The sequence below is a fragment of the Zootoca vivipara genome, chromosome 1 (genome assembly GCF_963506605.1).
Source record: "Zootoca vivipara chromosome 1, rZooViv1.1, whole genome shotgun sequence".
NCBI lineage: Eukaryota > Metazoa > Chordata > Lepidosauria > Squamata > Lacertidae > Zootoca > Zootoca vivipara.
The window spans coordinates 23422032-23442022 of record NC_083276.1 but is presented as its reverse complement, the minus strand read 5'-3'; the positions used below and the strand labels follow the sequence as shown (position 1 = coordinate 23442022).

Below are 19991 nucleotides of genomic sequence, written 5' to 3'. Positions count from 1 at the left end.
AACTGAAAATCTGGAATGTTTTAAGTACAGAAATTCTGCATGCTGAACAGAGACCAGAGCAATCAGTTTGACACCTGAGCAATCTGTTGACGTTTCGGCAAAAATATTCTGATATCTCAGAACTGTAAGTAACAAGCCAAAGTGGCTTAGGCCTGAGTTAGCTTAACATATCTTTTTTATAAAATGCAAAGAGAGAGAGATTCTTTTTTTATTATAGTTGTGCCTTTGTGAAGTCATGGCACAAACAGTCAACAAATTCACAGATGAAACTTAGCTTTACCTTTGCAGGATAACTCTCCTCACCATATCCTTCCATCCTCTCAACTTCTTGCATATATAACATTTCTGCATCAGGCGGAGTGAGGCCCCTTCAGAAACAAAAAAAAAAGAAATTCAATTTGTTAAGTAGCTTCTTGAGGCAGGTTAGACTGCTTCTTTTAGCATGTCAAGAGTCCACTTTTTTTAATGTTCCCCACTTCTGCACTTGGTGCAGAAAAAATTGCAAAAAGCAACTACACTGAGGGTTAAAATGATCACTGTTTAACTTCCATAAGCACCTGTGGAATTATTTATTTTAGGTATTTATTGACAGAGGTATTTGACTGCTCTATCATGAAATATCAGTGCATTTAAGAATTATATCCAGGATATAAAAAATAATTCTAAGGCTTTTATACTTTCCCTTGCTTCATATATCTCCAATGATCAGGTTTCTGGTACTCAAAAGGTTTGTTGCAACCTTTTGGCTTGGGGCCAGTGCAGACATAATTCTGGATCTCTGAAAAATGTGGTTAGCAACAACAAACCCACACTCAAGGAATATGTGCCCAATATCTGAGCAAATTTCTCCCTCTCCCTTTAATAACATGCTGACAACAACATGGGTTAAAGCAAACCGGGGTTTCTATTAACCCTCTTTGACGGAACCTTCTGAAAACTGAAAATCACGTTTAGCTTAAATTGGTGTTAGTTAGCACAGAGCCAGGGCTACATTTGCACTAGCCCATATGTGAGCAAGCTCATCTAGCAACATTCAGACCTGAAACAGCAGCACAATTTCGGAACCGTTACCTGTACTTCTGATGGAGTAAGGCCACTTTCTGGGTTGCCTCTTCCAGGATCTTTTCATCTTGCAACCAACCCTTAAGCAACAGAACAGAAACCATGAGCCTTCCTCCCATGTAAATCCACAACCCTCCAAACGTAATGAAGGGCTGGCTAACATTCACATACCCCAAGCAGCGGCAGCGGCAGAGGGAGAAGCCTGGGCCATCTAGTGCACTTTAACATCTATTGCCTGCTGTCTCAACTTCTGGTAGGCTTGCAGAGCAGTTTAGCTCTGTAAGAGAGCTTGGCTTCCTAGAGGGCCCAGTCAGGCTTGACTCAGCAGTTCTTGATTGCAGGCACCTGTGTCTGCCTTTATCAGTACCTCCTTAAGAAACACTGCCTTGGGAGCAGGGCTTACCACCAAAGGGGTTTCCCCCCATTGGGAGCCACTTGGTCCTTGGAATGTTTAGTCCTTGGAACGTTTGGTTGCTGGTGGGTTGGTTCCAGTTTCCAGGTAGGTGCCCTAACCAAGCCTCTTGGTGAGATATGGTGTGCTAGTGAACGGTGACCTGGTGAAAGCATGGAAAACATCCATGGGTGCAAATGCAAGATGCTTAATGGGTGGCAATTGGATAGTGTTGAGGGACTGAGCAACTGCCTTTAGGCAGAGAGGGTAGAATCTCCCTGCTCATGAAGAGTTCCAGTAGGCTCCTTAAGTTTCCTGAGGAGTTTCAGGCTATGAAGGAGGTTGGTCAGTGGCTAGAGCTGGCTTCCTCAACCTCGGCCCTCCAGATGTTTTGAGACTACAATTCCCATCATCCCTGACCACTGGTCCTGCCAGCTAGGGATCATGGGAGTTGTATGCCAAAAACATCTGGAGGGCCGAGGTTGAGGAAGCCTGGGCTAGAGCATTGTTGTTGTTGTTTAGTCGTGTCCGACTCTTCGTGACCCCATGGACCAGAGCATGCCAGGCACTCCTGTCTTCCACTGCCTCCCGCAGTTTGGTCAGACTCATGTTGGTGGCTAGAGCATAGGTGGCACTAAATTTGACACATAACTGACCAAACAGAGGTGCAAATACACAGTCATTCCCAAGTTCTCCTTTTTTTAAGGGAAATACCCTTATGCTGAATAGGCTTCCTCGCGAGAAAAGGGAAAACTTGGCAGCTATGCATTCCTACCACATGGCAAGTGAAGAGAGTATCACTCTCTGTCTCTATTGGATCTTCAGTGAATCTCCAAGTAGGGCTGTATACAGAGTGGTAAATGAGCTGGCTCAGAACAGTGTTAAATCACCGACACTGAACCAGTCAGTAGCCTGAGGTCAGAGATTTGTGAATCATTTTGAGAGCCAATTCACTTGGAACTGTACTGAACTTGATACCACAGTTGGTTCAGATCTGTTGGGAGGTCCTGGGAACAACCAAGATTTACACCATGGTGGGTCAGTGGTTTCAGCCCGTTGATGTGGGTGGGCTGCTTGCAGCAGTGAGACCAACAATATGCCTTCTTCACCCCAGCCTGCCCACCATGGCTGATAAAACTAGGTAGAAGGTAACTGACTAGATGGCATGGTCATTGCATCACTGCAGGAGGGAGTTATGTCCACTGCCTTGAAAGAAGCGATATTTTAACTTCTCCCAGTTTTTTTTATGATGATATTAACATTAAACAAGTTTTCAGAATAGGAAGGATATCTAACTGACCCTTTTGGAAGGGGGGGGATTTAGTAATGAATGGTAACTAATTTTTATACTATCTGTAATTATTATTTTTGAGCTCTATATCTATTTTTACTGATTGTAAAGCAAGTATGTCTCATTGTGTCTATTTTTATGTGTATATGAGCTTAAAGCTGCAATAAATCTATCTACTACTTTTGAAGAATGGTTTTTTTTATTTAAAAAGCCACTATTTTTATTTATAAAGCTTCTCAGGCAATCCTCTAAAATGAATTACAGTAAAGTAAAGACTAACACACATCTGTTGGTTTAAAAGACAAAATAAAAATATTAGCAACCACCAGGCAGAATGTGTTCACTTCTGATAATTCTACAACAGTTATTCTTACCACAGGAAACAAGGCAAATCTCTGTAGAAATTCCTGCGATTCATATTGGTCATAATCTCCAAAATCAGCTGAGGAATTAAAAGAAAACAGGCAGGAATTAGGTATTCACAAAAAGATGAAGCTAACCCTCCATCAAGTGCATAGGGAAGTTCACTATTTCACAAAAGTCTCATAAAAGATACAGCATAGAGGTTGGTGCCCTTTGGTTTTTCATCTCAAAATAAAATTGTGCAAAGCCAAGATAGTTTACATTGCCTAAATTGTACAAGAGCAATTAAACAAGTAATAAATATAATTCGTTGAACAGTCATTATTAAAGAGCCAGATGAGGCTAAAGGGAAAAAATGAAAGAATGTTGTTGCATAAACAAGCTATTTCAAGTCATCAGTTTGATCTCCCTGGCAAATAACGTTCTTGGCAAGTCTTTTCTAGCACACGAGATCACCATTCATAGCAAGTAAACGGAGGCAGCAAAGGAAAATAGACCAGAGGCTTAAAGCACTCTCTATTCGTTTTCCCTGCCAGGCATCCACCTCATCTTTGTGGTTTTCTTCTCTGGCATATAGCAGCTACACCAAAGTACTAAGTTAAAACCAAGAGTGATGCTGCCTCCCGCATTTCGCAGATGAAAATAAGGCCACACTTGAAACACCTCTCTACCCAAATTAAAAACTGCTGTCTGTGAGCATCACGAATTGCTGAAGGCTGCAACTCTCTCTTGTGCTATGCTGGTTTCATTTAGGGCAGTCCTCCACTGGTTTTAAAAGCCAAGACGGTGCATTTGTTATTTGCGCGATTCTCTCTACAGTTATACAGTCAGTAGAGAATGAGGTTGTTAAATCTCAGGGTTGTGGGTTAGAACCCTGCATTGCAGGGCGTTGGGCTAAATGATCCTCGTGGTCACTTCCAACTCTATAATTCTAATAAAGTACCTGCAGTTTATTAACAATGTTAATAAGCACACTTCCCTGCAAAGTTTCCTACAGTGGTACCAATGGTTAAGAACTTAATTTGTTCCGGAGGTCCGTTCTTAACCTGAAACCGTTCTTAACCTGAGGTACCACTTTAGCTAATGGGGCCTCCCGCTGCCGCCGCACCGCCATGCAATTTCTGTTCTCATCCTGAGGTAAAGTTCTCAACCCAAGGTACTACTTCCGGGTTAACGAAGTCTGTAACCTGAAGCGACTGTAACCCGAGGTGTATGTAACCCGAGGTACCACTGTACTAGCCTTTTGGCTATGCTCATGGGTATGTGACTTTCGGATAATAAAAAACACACAATAAAATGTTATTTGGCTCTACTGAATTTGTATGAAGGGGAGGTTGCGGGTCTTAGAAAATGAAGAGCTTATTCTGCACTTGCTTACAGCAGCACAGGCATCCATAGCAAAACCTTGGAAAACCATAGTTTGGAATCATATTGGGTATTGTTACTCAAGGGTATGGTAAATAGTCCTTCTCTGGGGGAAAATCCCACAAACTAAAAGAATCCAGAGGACGAGTGGTATGATTTTATTTCATTTGCAAACAAGGAAGCACATGGTAGGAAGAAGAAGAAGAAGGAGGAGGAGGAGGAGGAGGAGGAGGAGGAGGAGGAGGAGGAGGAGGAGGAGGAGGAGGAGGAGGAGGGGGAAGAGTTTGGATTTGATATCCCGCTTTATCACTACCCGAATGTTAGCGGCTAACATTCTCCTTTCCCTTCCTCCCCTACAACAAACACTCTGTGAGGTGAGTGGGGCTGAGAGACTTCAGAGAAGCGTGACTAGCCCAAGGTCACCCAGCAGCTGCATGTGGAGGAGCAGAGACGCGAACCCGGTTCCCCAGATTATGAGTCCACCTCTCTTAACCACTACACCACACCACAGAGTTGCCTTGATATACACTAAGGTCTGGATCTTGAAAATACAACAAGAATTGAGACGGAGTTTAAAAGCGACAAGAAAGTGATTTGTTTGAATGCGCCGCTCATGGATTCCCAAGAGTGAATTTGGTTTTAGGTTTATCATTTAAGGCTAGCAGGGTTACAGTGTGGTCTTCCTAGCTATGCACTGGTGGGTGTTGGACTACGGCAGTTGTTGGAAGTGAGGAAGAATGTGTGCAGATGTAGATTGAGCCACGGGTGCATCAATGAATGTGCAATTTGTATGAGCAATTGAGTGCATGGAACCTTATTTATGGATCTTGATTATTTATATATTGTATTATTGAGTCTGTTGATTTCCCCCACAAACCATTTTTAAAATAAAGATTTTTAAAAGGAAATCATTACTGGGAGGCCAATGTATTCTTATCTTCAATGTATTCTGATCTTTGCTACTGCATCAGCCTAAAATAAGTAGTCATTTCTGTGTGGGTTCTTATCTACCTGTGCATTTTATTTTATTTTTTAAGAACTTAAAACTCCCTGAATCAGCAAATCGGTACTGAAAAATGAATTCCTCCTTATCTTAATAGGTGGAACGGCAGCAACACAGCAGTTTGTTTTATAACTGCTAGTCTTTAAGCAGGGTGTCACAGAACCTCAACACATTAGTGATTCCTTTAAAAAATAAAATAAAATAACAATCTTCTGATGGTGTCAGCAGGGGAAACTAAATATGGATCAGTTTTCGCCTACTTATCTTGGCATAAAAAATAATGCTACTCTTGTGTTACATGTTAGTTTACAACAGCACTTTTAAAAAGTATGTATTGGGGTTATGAAACTAGAAAATACATAAAGGCAGCCCTGTTTAGGGAAGTTTTTAATCTGTGATATTTTAATGTATTTTGGTATTTGTTGGAAGCCGCCCAGAGTGGCGGGGGAAACCCAGCCAGATGGGTGGGGTATAAATAAATAAATAAATAATAAATAAATAATAAGTTTTAGGTACACTAGATCTGTGTAGTGCAGCAGACTAGGCAAACTGATGAGCGTCAGCGCTTGAATCCCAGGCTCAATCAAACTAACAAAGCTTTAGGTAAAACATCATTCATTCATTTATTACATCATCTGCTTATATACCACTTAATTGTATGTAAGTGGTGTGCAAGTAACTCAGTACAAAAACAAAATGATGAACTCAGAATCCAGTTTAAAACAAAAGTATTCAGGAGATGCCAGTAGTTCAACTGACTTCAAATGGAAGGGAGTTCCATTTCTCAGCCTTGTCTACCTTGCAGGGTTGTGAGCGGGAAGTTTGTTGCTATCCCTAGCCTGCCAAAGAGTATTCCCCAGCTGAAAAACAGCTACACAATGATGGCCATGGGCTGGAGAAACAGCTGTTGTATACTTAAGCTCCCTCAACCCAGATTGCCCCACAGAAAAGTGCTGAAACGCCTTTTAGGGGACAGAGAGCCTTGGTGGACTGTGGGCCATGCACCCACTTCTCCCAGGAACACAAAGTTCAAGCAGCTGTATAAGTTTTCACCTCCTAAACATGTTAGTTACCTTGAACAGCTAAGCCAGCCAGGTGCACTGCTTGCTCGAACGTGCATGGGATGCTTCCTTCCAATATGTCTTTCTTCAATTGTAGATAATACTGGTATCTATTATGGAAAGAGAACATGCATTCAGGGCAATTTCCTGAAGCCTGTGAATATAGAGGTTGATGGATTGATCCAACAGTTCCCATCATCCTTAGCTAGCATGGCCAAAGGTCAGGGATGACTATAGTTATAATTCAGCAACATCTGGAGGTGACCCAACCCTGTTTTATGCTTGCACAATTATATTCTTCCCTGCTTGTCTGGCCAGCAGGGTGACACTATGATTACCCTCTGCAACAACATTTCAGGTTTGGGTGTATAACATGGAGTCTGGGCACAGGGGTCAGACTGGGGATTCTAACCGTGCGCTGCCAAACACACAACCTAGCAGCATTTCTGGCTGCAGTTGAAGGTGGTCTTGAACTTGGGAGCATCCTGGCTTTTGGGGGGGGGAGGGTCATAGGGAGAATGCAGCATCCATGCTAAGGAGAAGAATAGAGGGACCACCCTGTATCACACACAAAAAGTGACTCTCCCCCCCCCCCTCAACCAAAAGGAGCGTACTTAATTTTATTTGCTGGAGAGGTTCGCTTATGGGACAACATAAAACGTATCTACACCCGTGTCATAGTTAATAACTCAAATAATAAAAAATTCTAAAGGTGGGGCAAGAGTGCATATTTTACCTTGTCCTAAATCCTAAATCCAATATCCTGGTTCGACCTAAGTAGTATTACTGACAAACAAAGTTTTCTGTTTAGAAGAAAAGTTTTTAGAAGCTCGTGCCCCATGGATTTCATGGTGCGGCTTCTGACGGGAACCTACACCTAGTGTGTAACACACGGGTCCCCAAACTAAGGCCTGGGAGCCAGATGCGGCCCAATCGCCTTCTCAATCCGGCCCAGTGGACGGTCCGGGAATCAGCATGTGTTTACATCAGTAGAATGTGTCCTTTTATTTAAAATGCATCTCTGGGTTATTTGTGGGGCATAGGAATTTTTTCATATTTTTTTCCAAAATATAGTCCGGCCCCCCACAAGGTCTGAGGGACAGTGGACCGGCCCCCTGCTGAAAAAGTTTGCTGACCCCTGGTATAACACCATGCGCTAATATAATTTACCTGCCTGCTACATCTTTACGGTTAATTAAAATGAAAGGCTTATAGTGAACATGGGCAGACCGTAACCTCATCAAACTACGTCATGCTCACTGATCTGAAAAGAAGATATACAGTACACAGAAAACTACAGGCTGAAAAGTGCCAGGTAAAGATAGCTAAAAGATGCTCCCTTCTCATTGCAAACATGGGATGCATTCTTGCACCACTCACCTGGTAATCTCCTGCTGAAGCTGGGAGACAGAAGGCACATAAAACACCACACCAAAGAATACAGTCGGCTCCAAGGCATATTTGTCCAGTTGCTTTTTCAGAGGCTTGTCCAAGTCTATCCACCGGCGCTGGTTTTGCTTGTTGAAATACCAGAGGCTGAAATAAGTGATCTAGGAGAAAAGGGCAAAAGGAAGAGCTCAGTTATTCCAAAGTGAAACCTGGAACACTTTGCAGTTAATTTATTATTATTATTTATTAAAAGATTCCATCCCACCCTTCCTCCCAAAGGAGCCCAGGGTGGAAAGCAACAAAGCAGCAAAGCAATACAATTAAAATAAAATCAGCTTCTACAGTGGTGCTTCCCAATCTTCTGCTGTTTGAGGAGTACATTATTAGGATTATTATTAAGGATAACAAAATTAATGGCACATTTCATTCCACTACCAAACTAAAACAAGGCCAAAAAAAAAAAATCGCCTCCCCTCTGGGGAACCAGCAGCAGAGCACATGTTGTGTACAGAAATCCTGAAGAGTTGCTGACAGCCAATATACCGTATTTTTCCATGTATAAGATGCCCCCATGTATAAGACAACCCCTATTTTTTGAGCCCCAAATTAAGAAATAAATATTTTTAACATTCCGTGTATAAGACGACCCCCAATTTGAAACTTTAAAAAAAATGGGGGGGGAATAGTCTTATACACAAAAAATACAGTATATTGGGGGGGAGTTGTTGAGTTGTTTCTGTTTTTATTTTGATTATGTATTTTGTGTTTTTATATCAATGCCTTGTTGTGGCGAAGGGACTTGAATAACTCAGAGAAGCTATGAGCTATGCCATGCAGGACCACTCAAGATGGACTGGTCATAGTGGAGAGTTTTGACTAAACGTGATCCACCTGGAGAAGGAACTGGCAAGCCACTCCAGTATCCCTGCCAAAAAAACTCCATAGACAAAGACAACAGGCATATAAACAACAACAATTGTGATTTTATCCTGTGAACCACCCTATGACCTGTGGGCATAGGGCAGTATACTACTACTACTACTACTACTACTACTACTACCACTACTAATAATACAATACTGAGCCAGAAGGACTAATGGTCTCATTTGGCATATGAGGCAGCTTCCAGTGTTCCCACCTGCTCCATTTCTGCAAGAGTCACTGATCTGAGCATTCTCATGGAGCAGTGTGACTCATCATGCAAAGACGCATGGCAGCCCTGTCCGAGGATCAGCAACGCTGCTGCATCTGAGAATGATCAAACTATATCAACACAATGGTGTAGCAAGGTGGCCAGTCCCCAGTGACAGCTGATTGGAAGGAGGCCAGGCCGGAACAGTGGATCTGTATGAGACGCACTGCGCACCCTCTCCTGTTGGTAGGGACTTTTGTTTCATGGGATTCTTTTAATTAATGCATTAATTGCTTGTAGCACCCCAACCATTCTCTCAAGGCATACAGTTTGGGAGTCACTGGAACTTGATCTTGCTTGAAGTTAGGATAATGCGTCTTACCCAAAGCTGCCATCACTGCAGGTGAACTCTATCTGCCCAGGTGCTAATGCATTTAGCAGGCTTGCTGGTTATAGTAACAAATGTGGGCTACTACTGCTAATCTTTCGGCTCTGTGCCATGATTTAAGCTGGCCATTTTGGTGTTTGAGCAACTGATGCTGAATTATCACCATCCTTGCAGCAAAGACCTGCTGTTTCACATATGTAATCACATGCAAAATGTACCCCCCAAAACACCAAATAGTGAATGGCGAGGTGCAGCCTGGCCTCCAGTCACATGATCCAGAAAAAATAGCATTGCTCCTGAGTCACTGGGAATAGTGCCTTAGTTTGCAACTGTTGGAAACCCCATGAAAATGTCAGAGCTGCTTACTGTCCTATTAGATTGGCGCTTATATTTTATGTTCACCTTAAAGCATGCAATTTTTTACTTTATAAGAAAATAAGCCCAATTTTTACTGGTTCAGATTTTCTAGTTGAAATGGCAGTTCTCTGCCTGCCAGAGATTGCAGTCTAAATGTAGACATTTGTGCATGGAAAGGGAGGGAGAGGCAAGCAAAAGAAGCAATGAATATGAATGTTATTGTGGTTCCTTTTCTAGAGATGTGCCATTCATAAGTTATGGTTTGCTATGCTAATGCTAACAACAACAACAACAACAACAACAACAACAACAACAGCCACAGCAACAGCAACAGCAGCAGCTTATCGCACTGTTGTGCCAATACTGGATTGATAGCTAGCTTTCCCTCCCCTTTCTAACTTGCACAAAGCGTAACAATTGACACTGCCATTATAAAATGGACACAATCGAAAGTATGTGCAGCAGAATCCCGTTTACCCCTTTGGCTTTACAGAGAAAAGGACACAGGTACCAAATTCAGATAACCAGAAAGTGCTAGTGTTTCAGTTCTAGAGGTCCTGAGATGGGAGAAGCAATTCTCCAAGGAATTGGGATAAAATGTGCTGTTTCCAGCTAACATGCACGGCTGCAAAGGTGTATTTCAGTTTCGCAAGCTCTTGCCGGCATTCAGGCATCCTGGAGAACTGATGCTGAATGGGCTAAAAGCGAATCACTTTGTAATCACGGCTAAAGCTATCCATAGCACAAAAGATTACCTAGCCCTGCAGAAACGACATGACATAACTCTTGAAATATGTTAAGCTTCTGAGATTAACACTGTTGCAAGGTTTATTTATTTTAGCAACTTACTCATCATTCAACCTCCGGGCAGTAAATCAACCCTAGACAGAAAGGACCGTGGATTTTCTACACAGTTATGTTCCAGCTAATTGCCCTCTTTGTTAGATGTACAAGAAATAGGAATATTATTGAATGTGCATGGAACATCTGAAAAGGTGGGGAGGGTGGGTAGCACTCAACCCTGCGTCTAATACAAAATATACGTGGGGAACAGAACATCGAATTAAGGAAATCTGAGCTGCAGGGGCAAATAAAGATTGCCCTCAAAAGAACACAGGAATGGCAACAGTATTTTTTTAAAAACTAGACAAGACTGACTTGGGCCAGTACTCCAAAGAGAACATTATAAAGTTCTGAATATTTGTCAAGCGAATACATTGTATATGGGACTTACCCAGCTGATATAATAGCAGAATAATTAGCTCTGGTCTCCCTAGCCAACTGCCAGGACACACCAGAGGAACATGAACTTCACTTAATTTCAACGGGATTTAGGCAAGTGTTTATATCCTAACCAAGGGTGGCATTTAACTAGGTTCCATTCAGAGTAGAGCCACTGACGTTATTGGACCTAGACATATCCATTGATTTCAATGGGCCTGCTCTGCTGAACACTGGAAACAACTTCCTACCCCCCATCTAGGATGCTCCATGCATCATGGGGTATCAAGGCTATGAAAGCTCACACTGTCTTGTATACTATGCCACAACCTCCAGCGCTTGTGATATGGATGCACCAGAGTATGTATAATAGATAGATAAATAATAAATAAATAACCAACAACACAACACAACACAACCATCTAAAGAACACACACCAGTAAATGCTAAATTCAGATTTCAAAATTACCTAGGTGCACCAATAGGTACCAAAACTATGAGCATATGACTCAAAACCATTAAATTTAGTTCTAGTTACAGGTTATCTACCCATGTTGGTCTGCCGTAGTCGAAACAAAATAAAAAAATTCCTTCCAGTACCGCGTTTCTCCAAAAATAAGACACCGTCTTATATTTATTTTTCCTCAAAAAACCCCCCACGGTGGCTTATTTTCAGGGGATGTCTTATTTTTTTAATTAAGTATGGTACAGTTTAACCTACAAGGTTAAACTGCCTATCACTATGGCTTATTTTCGGGGTATGGCTTATTTTCGGAGAACCATGGTTAGCACCTTAGAGACCAACTAAGTTTGTCGTTGGTGTGAGCTTTTGTGTGCATGTACACTTCTGATATCTGATACCTGAAGAATATCTGAAGAAGTGTGCATGCACATGCAAGCTCATACCAATGACAAACTTAGTTGGTCTCTAAGGTGCTACTGGAAGGAATTTTTTTTATGAAATTTAATATTCACATAGTCCAAGGCACTTTGATGAGAAGTAAAACGGAAAATTATTAGGGGTGTGGGTGTATATTAAATCTCTCTTCCTTGAAACTGAGAACATGAATTGTTGCTGAATCTAGTGAAGACACTTTTATACTACCCAGACAGCTGAAAATCTTGTAGAAGATTACTTCGTAACAGTAATCCAAAACGCCAAATGCCCAGGACTGATTGACTCAAGCCGTGTCAGATGCAGAGGGAGGCTTAGCAATGGCAGTCAAGGAAGACGCCCCTCACAGCACCTACAAGGAGCTCTGAATTCAGCAGACCAGATTAGTGATTATCTCTCAATAAAGTTCTAGGTCACCTTTACGACTTTTTTGAAAACGTGGTCCCCATTCTGGCGAAAGAGATTTCCAATTATCCTGACTGTTCTGAGCACAGCTTCCTACTTCTTTTGAACAAAAGGGCTATGTGAGAAACTGCTACCAGACAACTCTTGGATTTGAGGGAGAGGGGAAATAGTGAGATATAGTGATGGATACACGAAAGGACTGCTTTTGAAACTTTACCAACTTCTCTTAAAATCTGAGTCCAGGGAGTCCAGATGGTCACAGAATAATACGGTACAGCGGAAAGAGCTCAGCCTACGTTACAAGGTTGAACAAGGTATGTGGAACAAACACCCCCTCCACTGTATCTCAGTGGAAATTGTAGTTAAAATGAGTACATAAATGGTGCAAGTTGCCTTATGTGATTCCCTCATCCCCACCAAGGTGCTGGAGGGCCTGCCAGGTTTCCGTTACCCATCGTCAACTTTGGTGGGATTTGTCCAAATCCCAATGATACTTTTCAAGAAATTGGGGTGGTAATAGATCATCACGCTATGTCTACTGCTCAGGTAAAAGGTAAAGGGGCCCCTGACCATCAGGTCCAGTCGTGTCCGACTCTGGGGTTGCGGCGCTCATCTCGCTCTATAGGCCGAGGGAGCTGGCGTTTGTCCACAGACAGCTTCCGGGTCACGTGGCCAACATGACAAAGCTGCTTCTGGCGAACCAGAGCAGCACACGGAAACGCCGTTTACCTTCCCTATTTATCTCCTTGCACTTTGATGTGCTTTCGAACTGCTAGGTGGGCAGGAGCTGGGACCAAGGGACGGGAGCTCACCCCGTTGCAGGGATTCAAACTGCCAACCTTCTGATCAGCAAGCCCTAGAGTCTGTGGTTTAACCCACAGCGCCACCTGGGTCCCTACTGCTCAGGTAGCTCTCCTAAATTTGTTTGAAGAAGAAGATATGGGTTTGTACTTTAAAGAGTTAATAATTCACCTGCCTGCAGAAGCACAGGTGACTATAGTCCAGTTTTAGAGGAGTGCTAGGGTATGGTAAACAGCCTTTTTTGAGGGGAAATAACTTATAAACTAAGGCAGGGGTCCCCAAACTAAGGCCCGGGGGCCGGATGTGGCCCAATCACCTTCTAAATCCGGCCCGTGGACGGTCCGGGAATCAGCATGGTTTTACATGAGTAGAATGTGTCCTTTTATTTAAAATGCATCTCTGGGTTATTTGTGGGGCCTGCCTGGTGTTTTTACATGAGTAGAATGTGCGCTTTTATTTAAAATGCATCTCTGGGTTATTTGTGGGGCATAGGAATTCTTTCATTTTTTTTTCAAAATATAGTCCGGCCCCCCACAAGGTCTGAAGGACAGTGGGACGGCCCCCTGCTGAAAAAGTTTGCTGACCCCTGAACTAAGGGGTTTATGAGGTCAAAGTGAGATTGTTTTCCCCCACAATTCGGCGTGAGTTTCTAACCTACAGTAGAAATACAGAACATCTACAATTTCTTCCATTCACCTTCGGAAGAAACTGGTTGCTTTATCTGGTAGTATACTTCATGGAAATGTTTCTTTGCTTATTTAAGTTACTTGCCCTACACAATTAAGTGAGGACTGCATGTGGAATGTCCTCCCATCAGATGTCAAGGATACAAACAACTATCTGACTTTTAGAAGACATCTGAAGGCAGTCCTGGTTAGGGAGGTTTTTAATGTTTGATGTTTTATCGCATTCTTAATATTCTGTTGGGAACCACCCAGAGTGGGTGGGGAAACCCACCCGGATGGGCAGGGCATAAATAATAAATTATTATTACCGTACTATTACTATCATAACATTGATGCTTGGTAAAGTTAAGACAAAGTCTGAATTTTTCCTAAGCAACCCATTTTAGTTCTGGATGCAGACTTTGCCTGAAGCAGATATACGGTCCTTGTGAGCAATCATCCTACATCCTTGAAATGGAGATCAGCTTTGTCACCTTTTAACATGAACGGGCAATTCACAAACAGGTCTGGTCACAATACTCAAGTTGAAGCCAATTTTATTCCAAGTAGAACAGGCTTCCGTCCAAGTCTCTTTAATTAGTTTGTGGATCACAGCCTATGCCATAAATCCACGATGCAATAGTGTTTGATGTAGCAATCGCACTCACACTGACTTATTACCTAATTAGGTATGTGGCAGATGCATGTTCTAAAAGATTATCTTTTAATTAGCACCAGCCCATCAGACAAATGAGACATTTCTCTAGAGAGGCAAGATTTGTGAGAGTATCTGCAAATTTCCAGTTACAGGTAGGTAGCCGTGTTGGTCTGAGTCGAAGCAAAATAAAAAAATTCCTTCAGTAGCACCTTAAAGACCAACTAAGTTTATATTTTGGTATGAGCTTTCGTGTGCATGCACACTTCTTCAGATACCAGGTAACTATAATAACTATAATAACTATAGTTCCCCGTTGTGCTAGAAAAGAAGGAAACCATTGTTAGTTTCAACTGTAGATTGATAGGCCAGGATCATAAACCATGGTTTGACCCTGGCTTGCCTGTGTTTAAACTAAACAGAGTTCTCCCCCAGTTCAAAGTTAGTTATTTGAAGATCTTTTCACAGCTTCACCAAAGGAGTAAAGAAGACAGACCAGAAGGGAGGGTGCACACCAAGCTGAGGCTCACTGCTGCTTATGCACATAATGCTAAATTATAGCTTGACACCATGTGCAAAATGGGCCTGTATCTTCACTTTTGCGGGAAGAAAAGCTTGGTGGCAGTGGCCCAAATAATGGCAGAAAAGGGGTTGTGCAGCCCGTTGCCTCTTCTACTCCTGGTCACAATCTTCCAGGGCAACTTTTTATCTTTAAAAAGAGAGAGAGGATTAAAAAGAAACATGGAACTTGGCGTCCTGTCTATAGTTTGACACTGAGTATAAAATGCTTTGGGGTGCATTTTTGCAGGGAGTGTTCAGTCTCTTGAACACACTACGGCAGCAAAAAATCTGCTTGTGCTCCATTCAATCATCTCTGTACTCTGCCCACACTGACTCCTGGAATTTAATGAAGGCGCATTTACCACTTGGCCTCTTAGCCAGGGTGTGTCAAAAGAGAACCAGATTGTATTTACATTCCCTGCAATTCACATTCTGCAAATAGCACAACACATGTGCCTTAGCCTACCCTGCTTTAGGAAACCTGCTTTTTCCATCATGTTTATAGTGCACAATGATTTTTAAAAGGGGCGGGGGGGGGGAGAGAGAGATTGGACCAAAAGCAAAGCTTTCAACATATACGTGACATGTGGCATTAAAAAAAAACCCTATTGCATAGAAACACAACGTTCAGGGCTGAATTATGTCAGATCAACAGGCGCATATTATTTTACATAATTTATGCAGGTTTCACTAATGGAGAAAGAACTGGGGAGTGGTGTGACTTTGGTTAGATGGCAGTTTTCAGAGTGGATGACAAAGTGGTACAGCAGTTGTAGAAGAGAAAGGGGTAAAAAAAGGACAGACTATAAAGAGAAACTATTCCATGTTTCATCATCTCCTAAGCCTTCTGCAAGTAATGACTAAACTATTCTCCAAAACCATAAGGACTAGACCAGGGGGCAGCTAGCATTGTGGCCTTCCAGATGTTGATGGATCACAATTCCCATCACGCCTGACCACTGGCCACACTGGCTAAGGCTGGTGGAAGCTGTAGTCCAACATCTGGAGGACACCATGTTGCCTATCCCCTGCACTAGACCCTTGCATTTTCCCTTTAACACCCTGGAAGTTGAATGGATTCTAAATTTTGTGCCAGCCTACCGGACTAAATAGGGGACCCAGGTGGCGCTGTAGTTAAACCACTGAGCCTAGGGCTTGCTGATCAGAAGGTCGGCGGTTCAAATCCCTGTGACGGGGTGAGCTCCCGTTGCTTGGTCCCAGCTCCTGCCAACCTAGCAGTTCGAAAGCATGTCAAAATGCAAGTAGATAAATAGGAACCGCTACAGCGGGAAGGTAAACGGCGTTTCCATGTGCTGCTCTGGTTTGCCAGAAGCGGCTTTGTCATGCTGGCCACATGACCTGGAAGCTATACGCTGGCTCCCTCGGCCAATAATGCGAGATGAGCGCGCAACCCCAGAGTCGGTCACGACTGGACCTAATGGTCAGGGGTCCCTTTACCTTTACCTTTTTACCGGACTAAATGCTTGTGCAATAAGCCCCAGGGATATCTGCCGCCTTCTTGCTCAGTCTCTCTCTAATCCCGGTTGCTTCCTGTTGCTGCCCTGGCTTGCTCCCTCAAGCTCCCTGCTCCATCCTCCTGCCCTACTGCACTCCTTCTCCCCTCCTGCACTTCCCCTGCTCTAGCTCCAACGTCAACTTGCTTTGGCAACTCTTGTTCCTTGCTTCTTGATGTCGGTGCCCCATTCAATGAATTTTAATCCCCCATTTATTTCTCCTTAGGTTGTCTTCTCAGCATGGGAGCTGCTGCAAAATATTTCTTTGCACCATAGTAGAAGTGCCTGTGGAAGTCCTCCCAGCATTAGTACTGTCCGTCCCAGAAACTGGAGGAGCACTGGAGGAGCTGTCATGGTCCACATTGCCTCCTCTTGTTACAAAGATAACTCAAGGATAACTTACAGACAGCCGAGAACAAAGGAGGCAAGGTCAGAGACTTGTTGCTGTAATCACTGTGTGGTATAGTGGTTAGGGCAGGGGAACCAGATGTTGTTTGGCCTCCAATTCCCATCAGCTCAAATAAGCACAGCCAATTGTCAGGGATGAAGGAAGTTGTAGTCCAGCAAGATCTGGAGGGACGTAAATTCCCTAGCCCTGGATTAGACTGTTGGAGTAGGCCCCCAAGAAGACCTGGGTTCAAATTATGGTGCGTTGTGACGCTTAGAGACCAGAGATGGCAGCAGCAGCTGCCTGGAGGACTCCCAAGGAGAGGGGAGAGGAGAGGAGGCTGAGGGAACACTCCAAAAGGGAGGGTGTTTTTCAAAGGGTGAGAGGCTGCCAGCTATGCAGGCAAGGGGGGACATAACTGGGTTCCTGAGCCCCACAGGGGGTGCTGCAGAAAGAATGTATTTGGTTAAGGGAGCCATGGACTCTAAAAGATTGAAAACCTCTGGAGTATCCACATATACTTTCCCAGGAAGGCTGGGATAAAAATGGGATTAAAAAATTACAGGCAAGATCTCTGGTGGCTTTATGTTTTAAAATACAGGCCTGAGGTAGTTGCCTCAGAAGCAACCCACACCTGGAATGTGGTAAACAGGCTTCCAAAATTATGTAATATTTAAAGTGGACATAACTGCCTGAACATTTCAGATAAGAAAAAAAAAATTAACAGCACTGGAAGCCAAACAACATGTTTTCAGTTTGCCAAGAATATTATTTTCACACTTAGTGAGTGCTGTTCTCTACCTTATCTCTGTTTCCTTTCCTTTCCTTTCCCATCCCATCATCGCTCTCCTTCCTTTTTTTTGCTGCACAAGTATTTATTTGCCAAAATAATCTGTACAACCATGTGTTCTGGAGAGAGCATGAGGAAGCCTGCTCAAATTCAGCAGTCTGATTTGCACTCCCTAAATCTGATTTACTAACCTCACTTTAAGGAGGTTCCAGCCATCTCCCAAAATATTTCAGAACCCAAATTAAAATGGAAAAGAGGATCGGGCGACTGGAGTGTCCTCCATAAGGGGCGCATGCACTGGTCAGTACCAGAAGAGGTTCCTCAGGAAGGGCGGGACCTACCGCTAACAGTTCAAGCATAAATGATATTCCCTAAACTTTGCCGCAACAGCCATCTCTACTCGGATACATTCAAAGCAGGCCAGACACTTCACCGGACAGATGAGACATCTGTCCCAGACTTCACTCAGCAACACTAGCTGCGGACCTATGCCACTGCTGCCACCCCTGGTAATTCTGACTCTGTCCTAGATACCAGGAGCACAGGTCAGATAAGGAAAAATATCTGTGGGGTAGTGGTTAGAGCAGGGTAACATTTCCTTGCACACAATCTGCTGAATGCCACATAGCAGTGGTTGGCAGAGATGGAGGAGGTGTTGACAGGACAGGAGCCAAAAGTGGGTGGGGCACCCGCTTTCCTTTCTTTCTCAGCCACCCTTTCCTCTCTCTCTCTCTCTCACTCTCTGCTCTCACCACACTTATAAAATGGAACATAAATGGAAGAAAAGCTTAAGTGCTAGTGTAAGTCCATGAGGAAATATATGTGCAGGCAATATGCTTGCTCGCAGACATGCAAAATCTCTGTTAACAACCGAACGCCTTGAGCTGACTCAGCTTGAACTCCAATTTCGCCGCACACACTGAGGGCCACTTTGTGAGAGATAAGAAGGAAGAAAAAGCATGCCCCGTGCCCCATTTGGAGCAATGTGCAAGGGTTTGCTTTGTTACAGAGATCAGGACTGATCCATGTGCACACACAGTTCAAAACAGAGCACACCGCACCAAGGTAACTCCAGTTCGGCACTTTGAAAAGTTGGACCCTGCAACTTTGTGGTCTAAATGAAGCACATTGCTGCTGCTACCTTCGCCTCCTTCCTTTGGCATGACTTGATGATGGGAGCTGGAGTTCAACGACATCTGGAGGGCCGCCCCATCCCTGCCATAGGGATCTCAGGTAACAAGGCTGGGAGAGATCTTGAAGAGCTCCCACCAGACAGAGACAGGGGCTAGACAGACCAGTGGTCTGACTCAGGGCCATTTCCTATTTTCATATATCTTCAGGACTCTTCCAATTTAGTGGACATAGAAAGGCTAGAGCTCCAAGTGCAGAAAGAGTTCCTGCCATTGTTTTGCACATACAGCCTGTTTTTACAACAAGCCAGGATGGAGTAACCAAAAGTCTTTACCTTCTAAAGTACAGAATGCAGCAGAAATTAGCAGCATGTTTTTAATGAGATTTCGGGGGATGTGCAGCATTGGAGAAGGCAATGTGTATTTTATTATAGTTTTATCCCACTCAACATTAAAAAAAAAACAATTAAAGCAGTTTACACTGATCATTACAAAATATTTTTATTTGCATGTTGAATGTAAGCTGCTTTGAGGGTTAGTGAAGTAGCAAAAGGTAAAGGGACCCCTGACCATTAGGTCCAGTTGTGACCAACTCTGGGGTTGCGGCGCTCATCTCACGTTATTGGCCGAGGGAGCCGGCATACAGCTTCCAGGTCATGTGGCCAGCATGACAAGGCCACTTCTGGCAAACCAGAGCAGCACATGGAAATGCCGTTTACCATCCCGCTTGGAGCGGTACCTATTTATCTACTTGCACTTTGACGTGCTTTCAAACTGCTAGGTTGGCAGGAGCTGGGACCAAGCAACGGGAGCTCACCCCTTCGTGGGGATTCGAACCGCCAACCTTGTGATCGGCAAGCCCTAGGCTCTGTGGTTTAACCCACAGTGCCACCCGCGTCCCAGTGAAGTAGCAAAGTGATATATAAATTCCAACAGAAATTATTATTATTATTTTATTTCTGATTTTCGGTGACCACATTCTGCTTCTGAGGAAGCAGGATTTTATCCAGAAATCTCTGTGCCTAAATGTTTTTCTTAAGTCTTCAAAGTGTTGTTTTGGCTGCAGCAGATTCAACATCGATATTCCTGTGGAATTTATCTCTCATTTGCACCAGCCTGTTTCTGTGCATGTACATGCTGACAAAGAGGACTGCATGCTGTGAG

General features: G+C 43.4%; 1 protein-coding gene across 7 annotated transcripts in view; it reads right to left on the bottom strand.

Moving 5' to 3' along the window:
- Positions 1 to 19991, bottom strand: part of PTPN21 (protein tyrosine phosphatase non-receptor type 21) — a 44878-nt gene that overhangs the window by 19756 nt on the left and 5131 nt on the right. For all 7 annotated transcript variants that reach the window (XM_035107624.2, XM_035107595.2, XM_035107633.2 and 4 more), the window contains exons 3-7: positions 7917 to 8086; positions 6549 to 6646; positions 3119 to 3186; positions 1072 to 1142; positions 281 to 368 (exon numbers count right to left, since the gene is read on the bottom strand). In XM_035107624.2, the coding sequence (XP_034963515.2) occupies positions 281 to 368; positions 1072 to 1142; positions 3119 to 3186; positions 6549 to 6646; positions 7917 to 8086 (495 nt within the window). The remainder of the gene's footprint in view (positions 1 to 280; positions 369 to 1071; positions 1143 to 3118; positions 3187 to 6548; positions 6647 to 7916; positions 8087 to 19991) is intronic.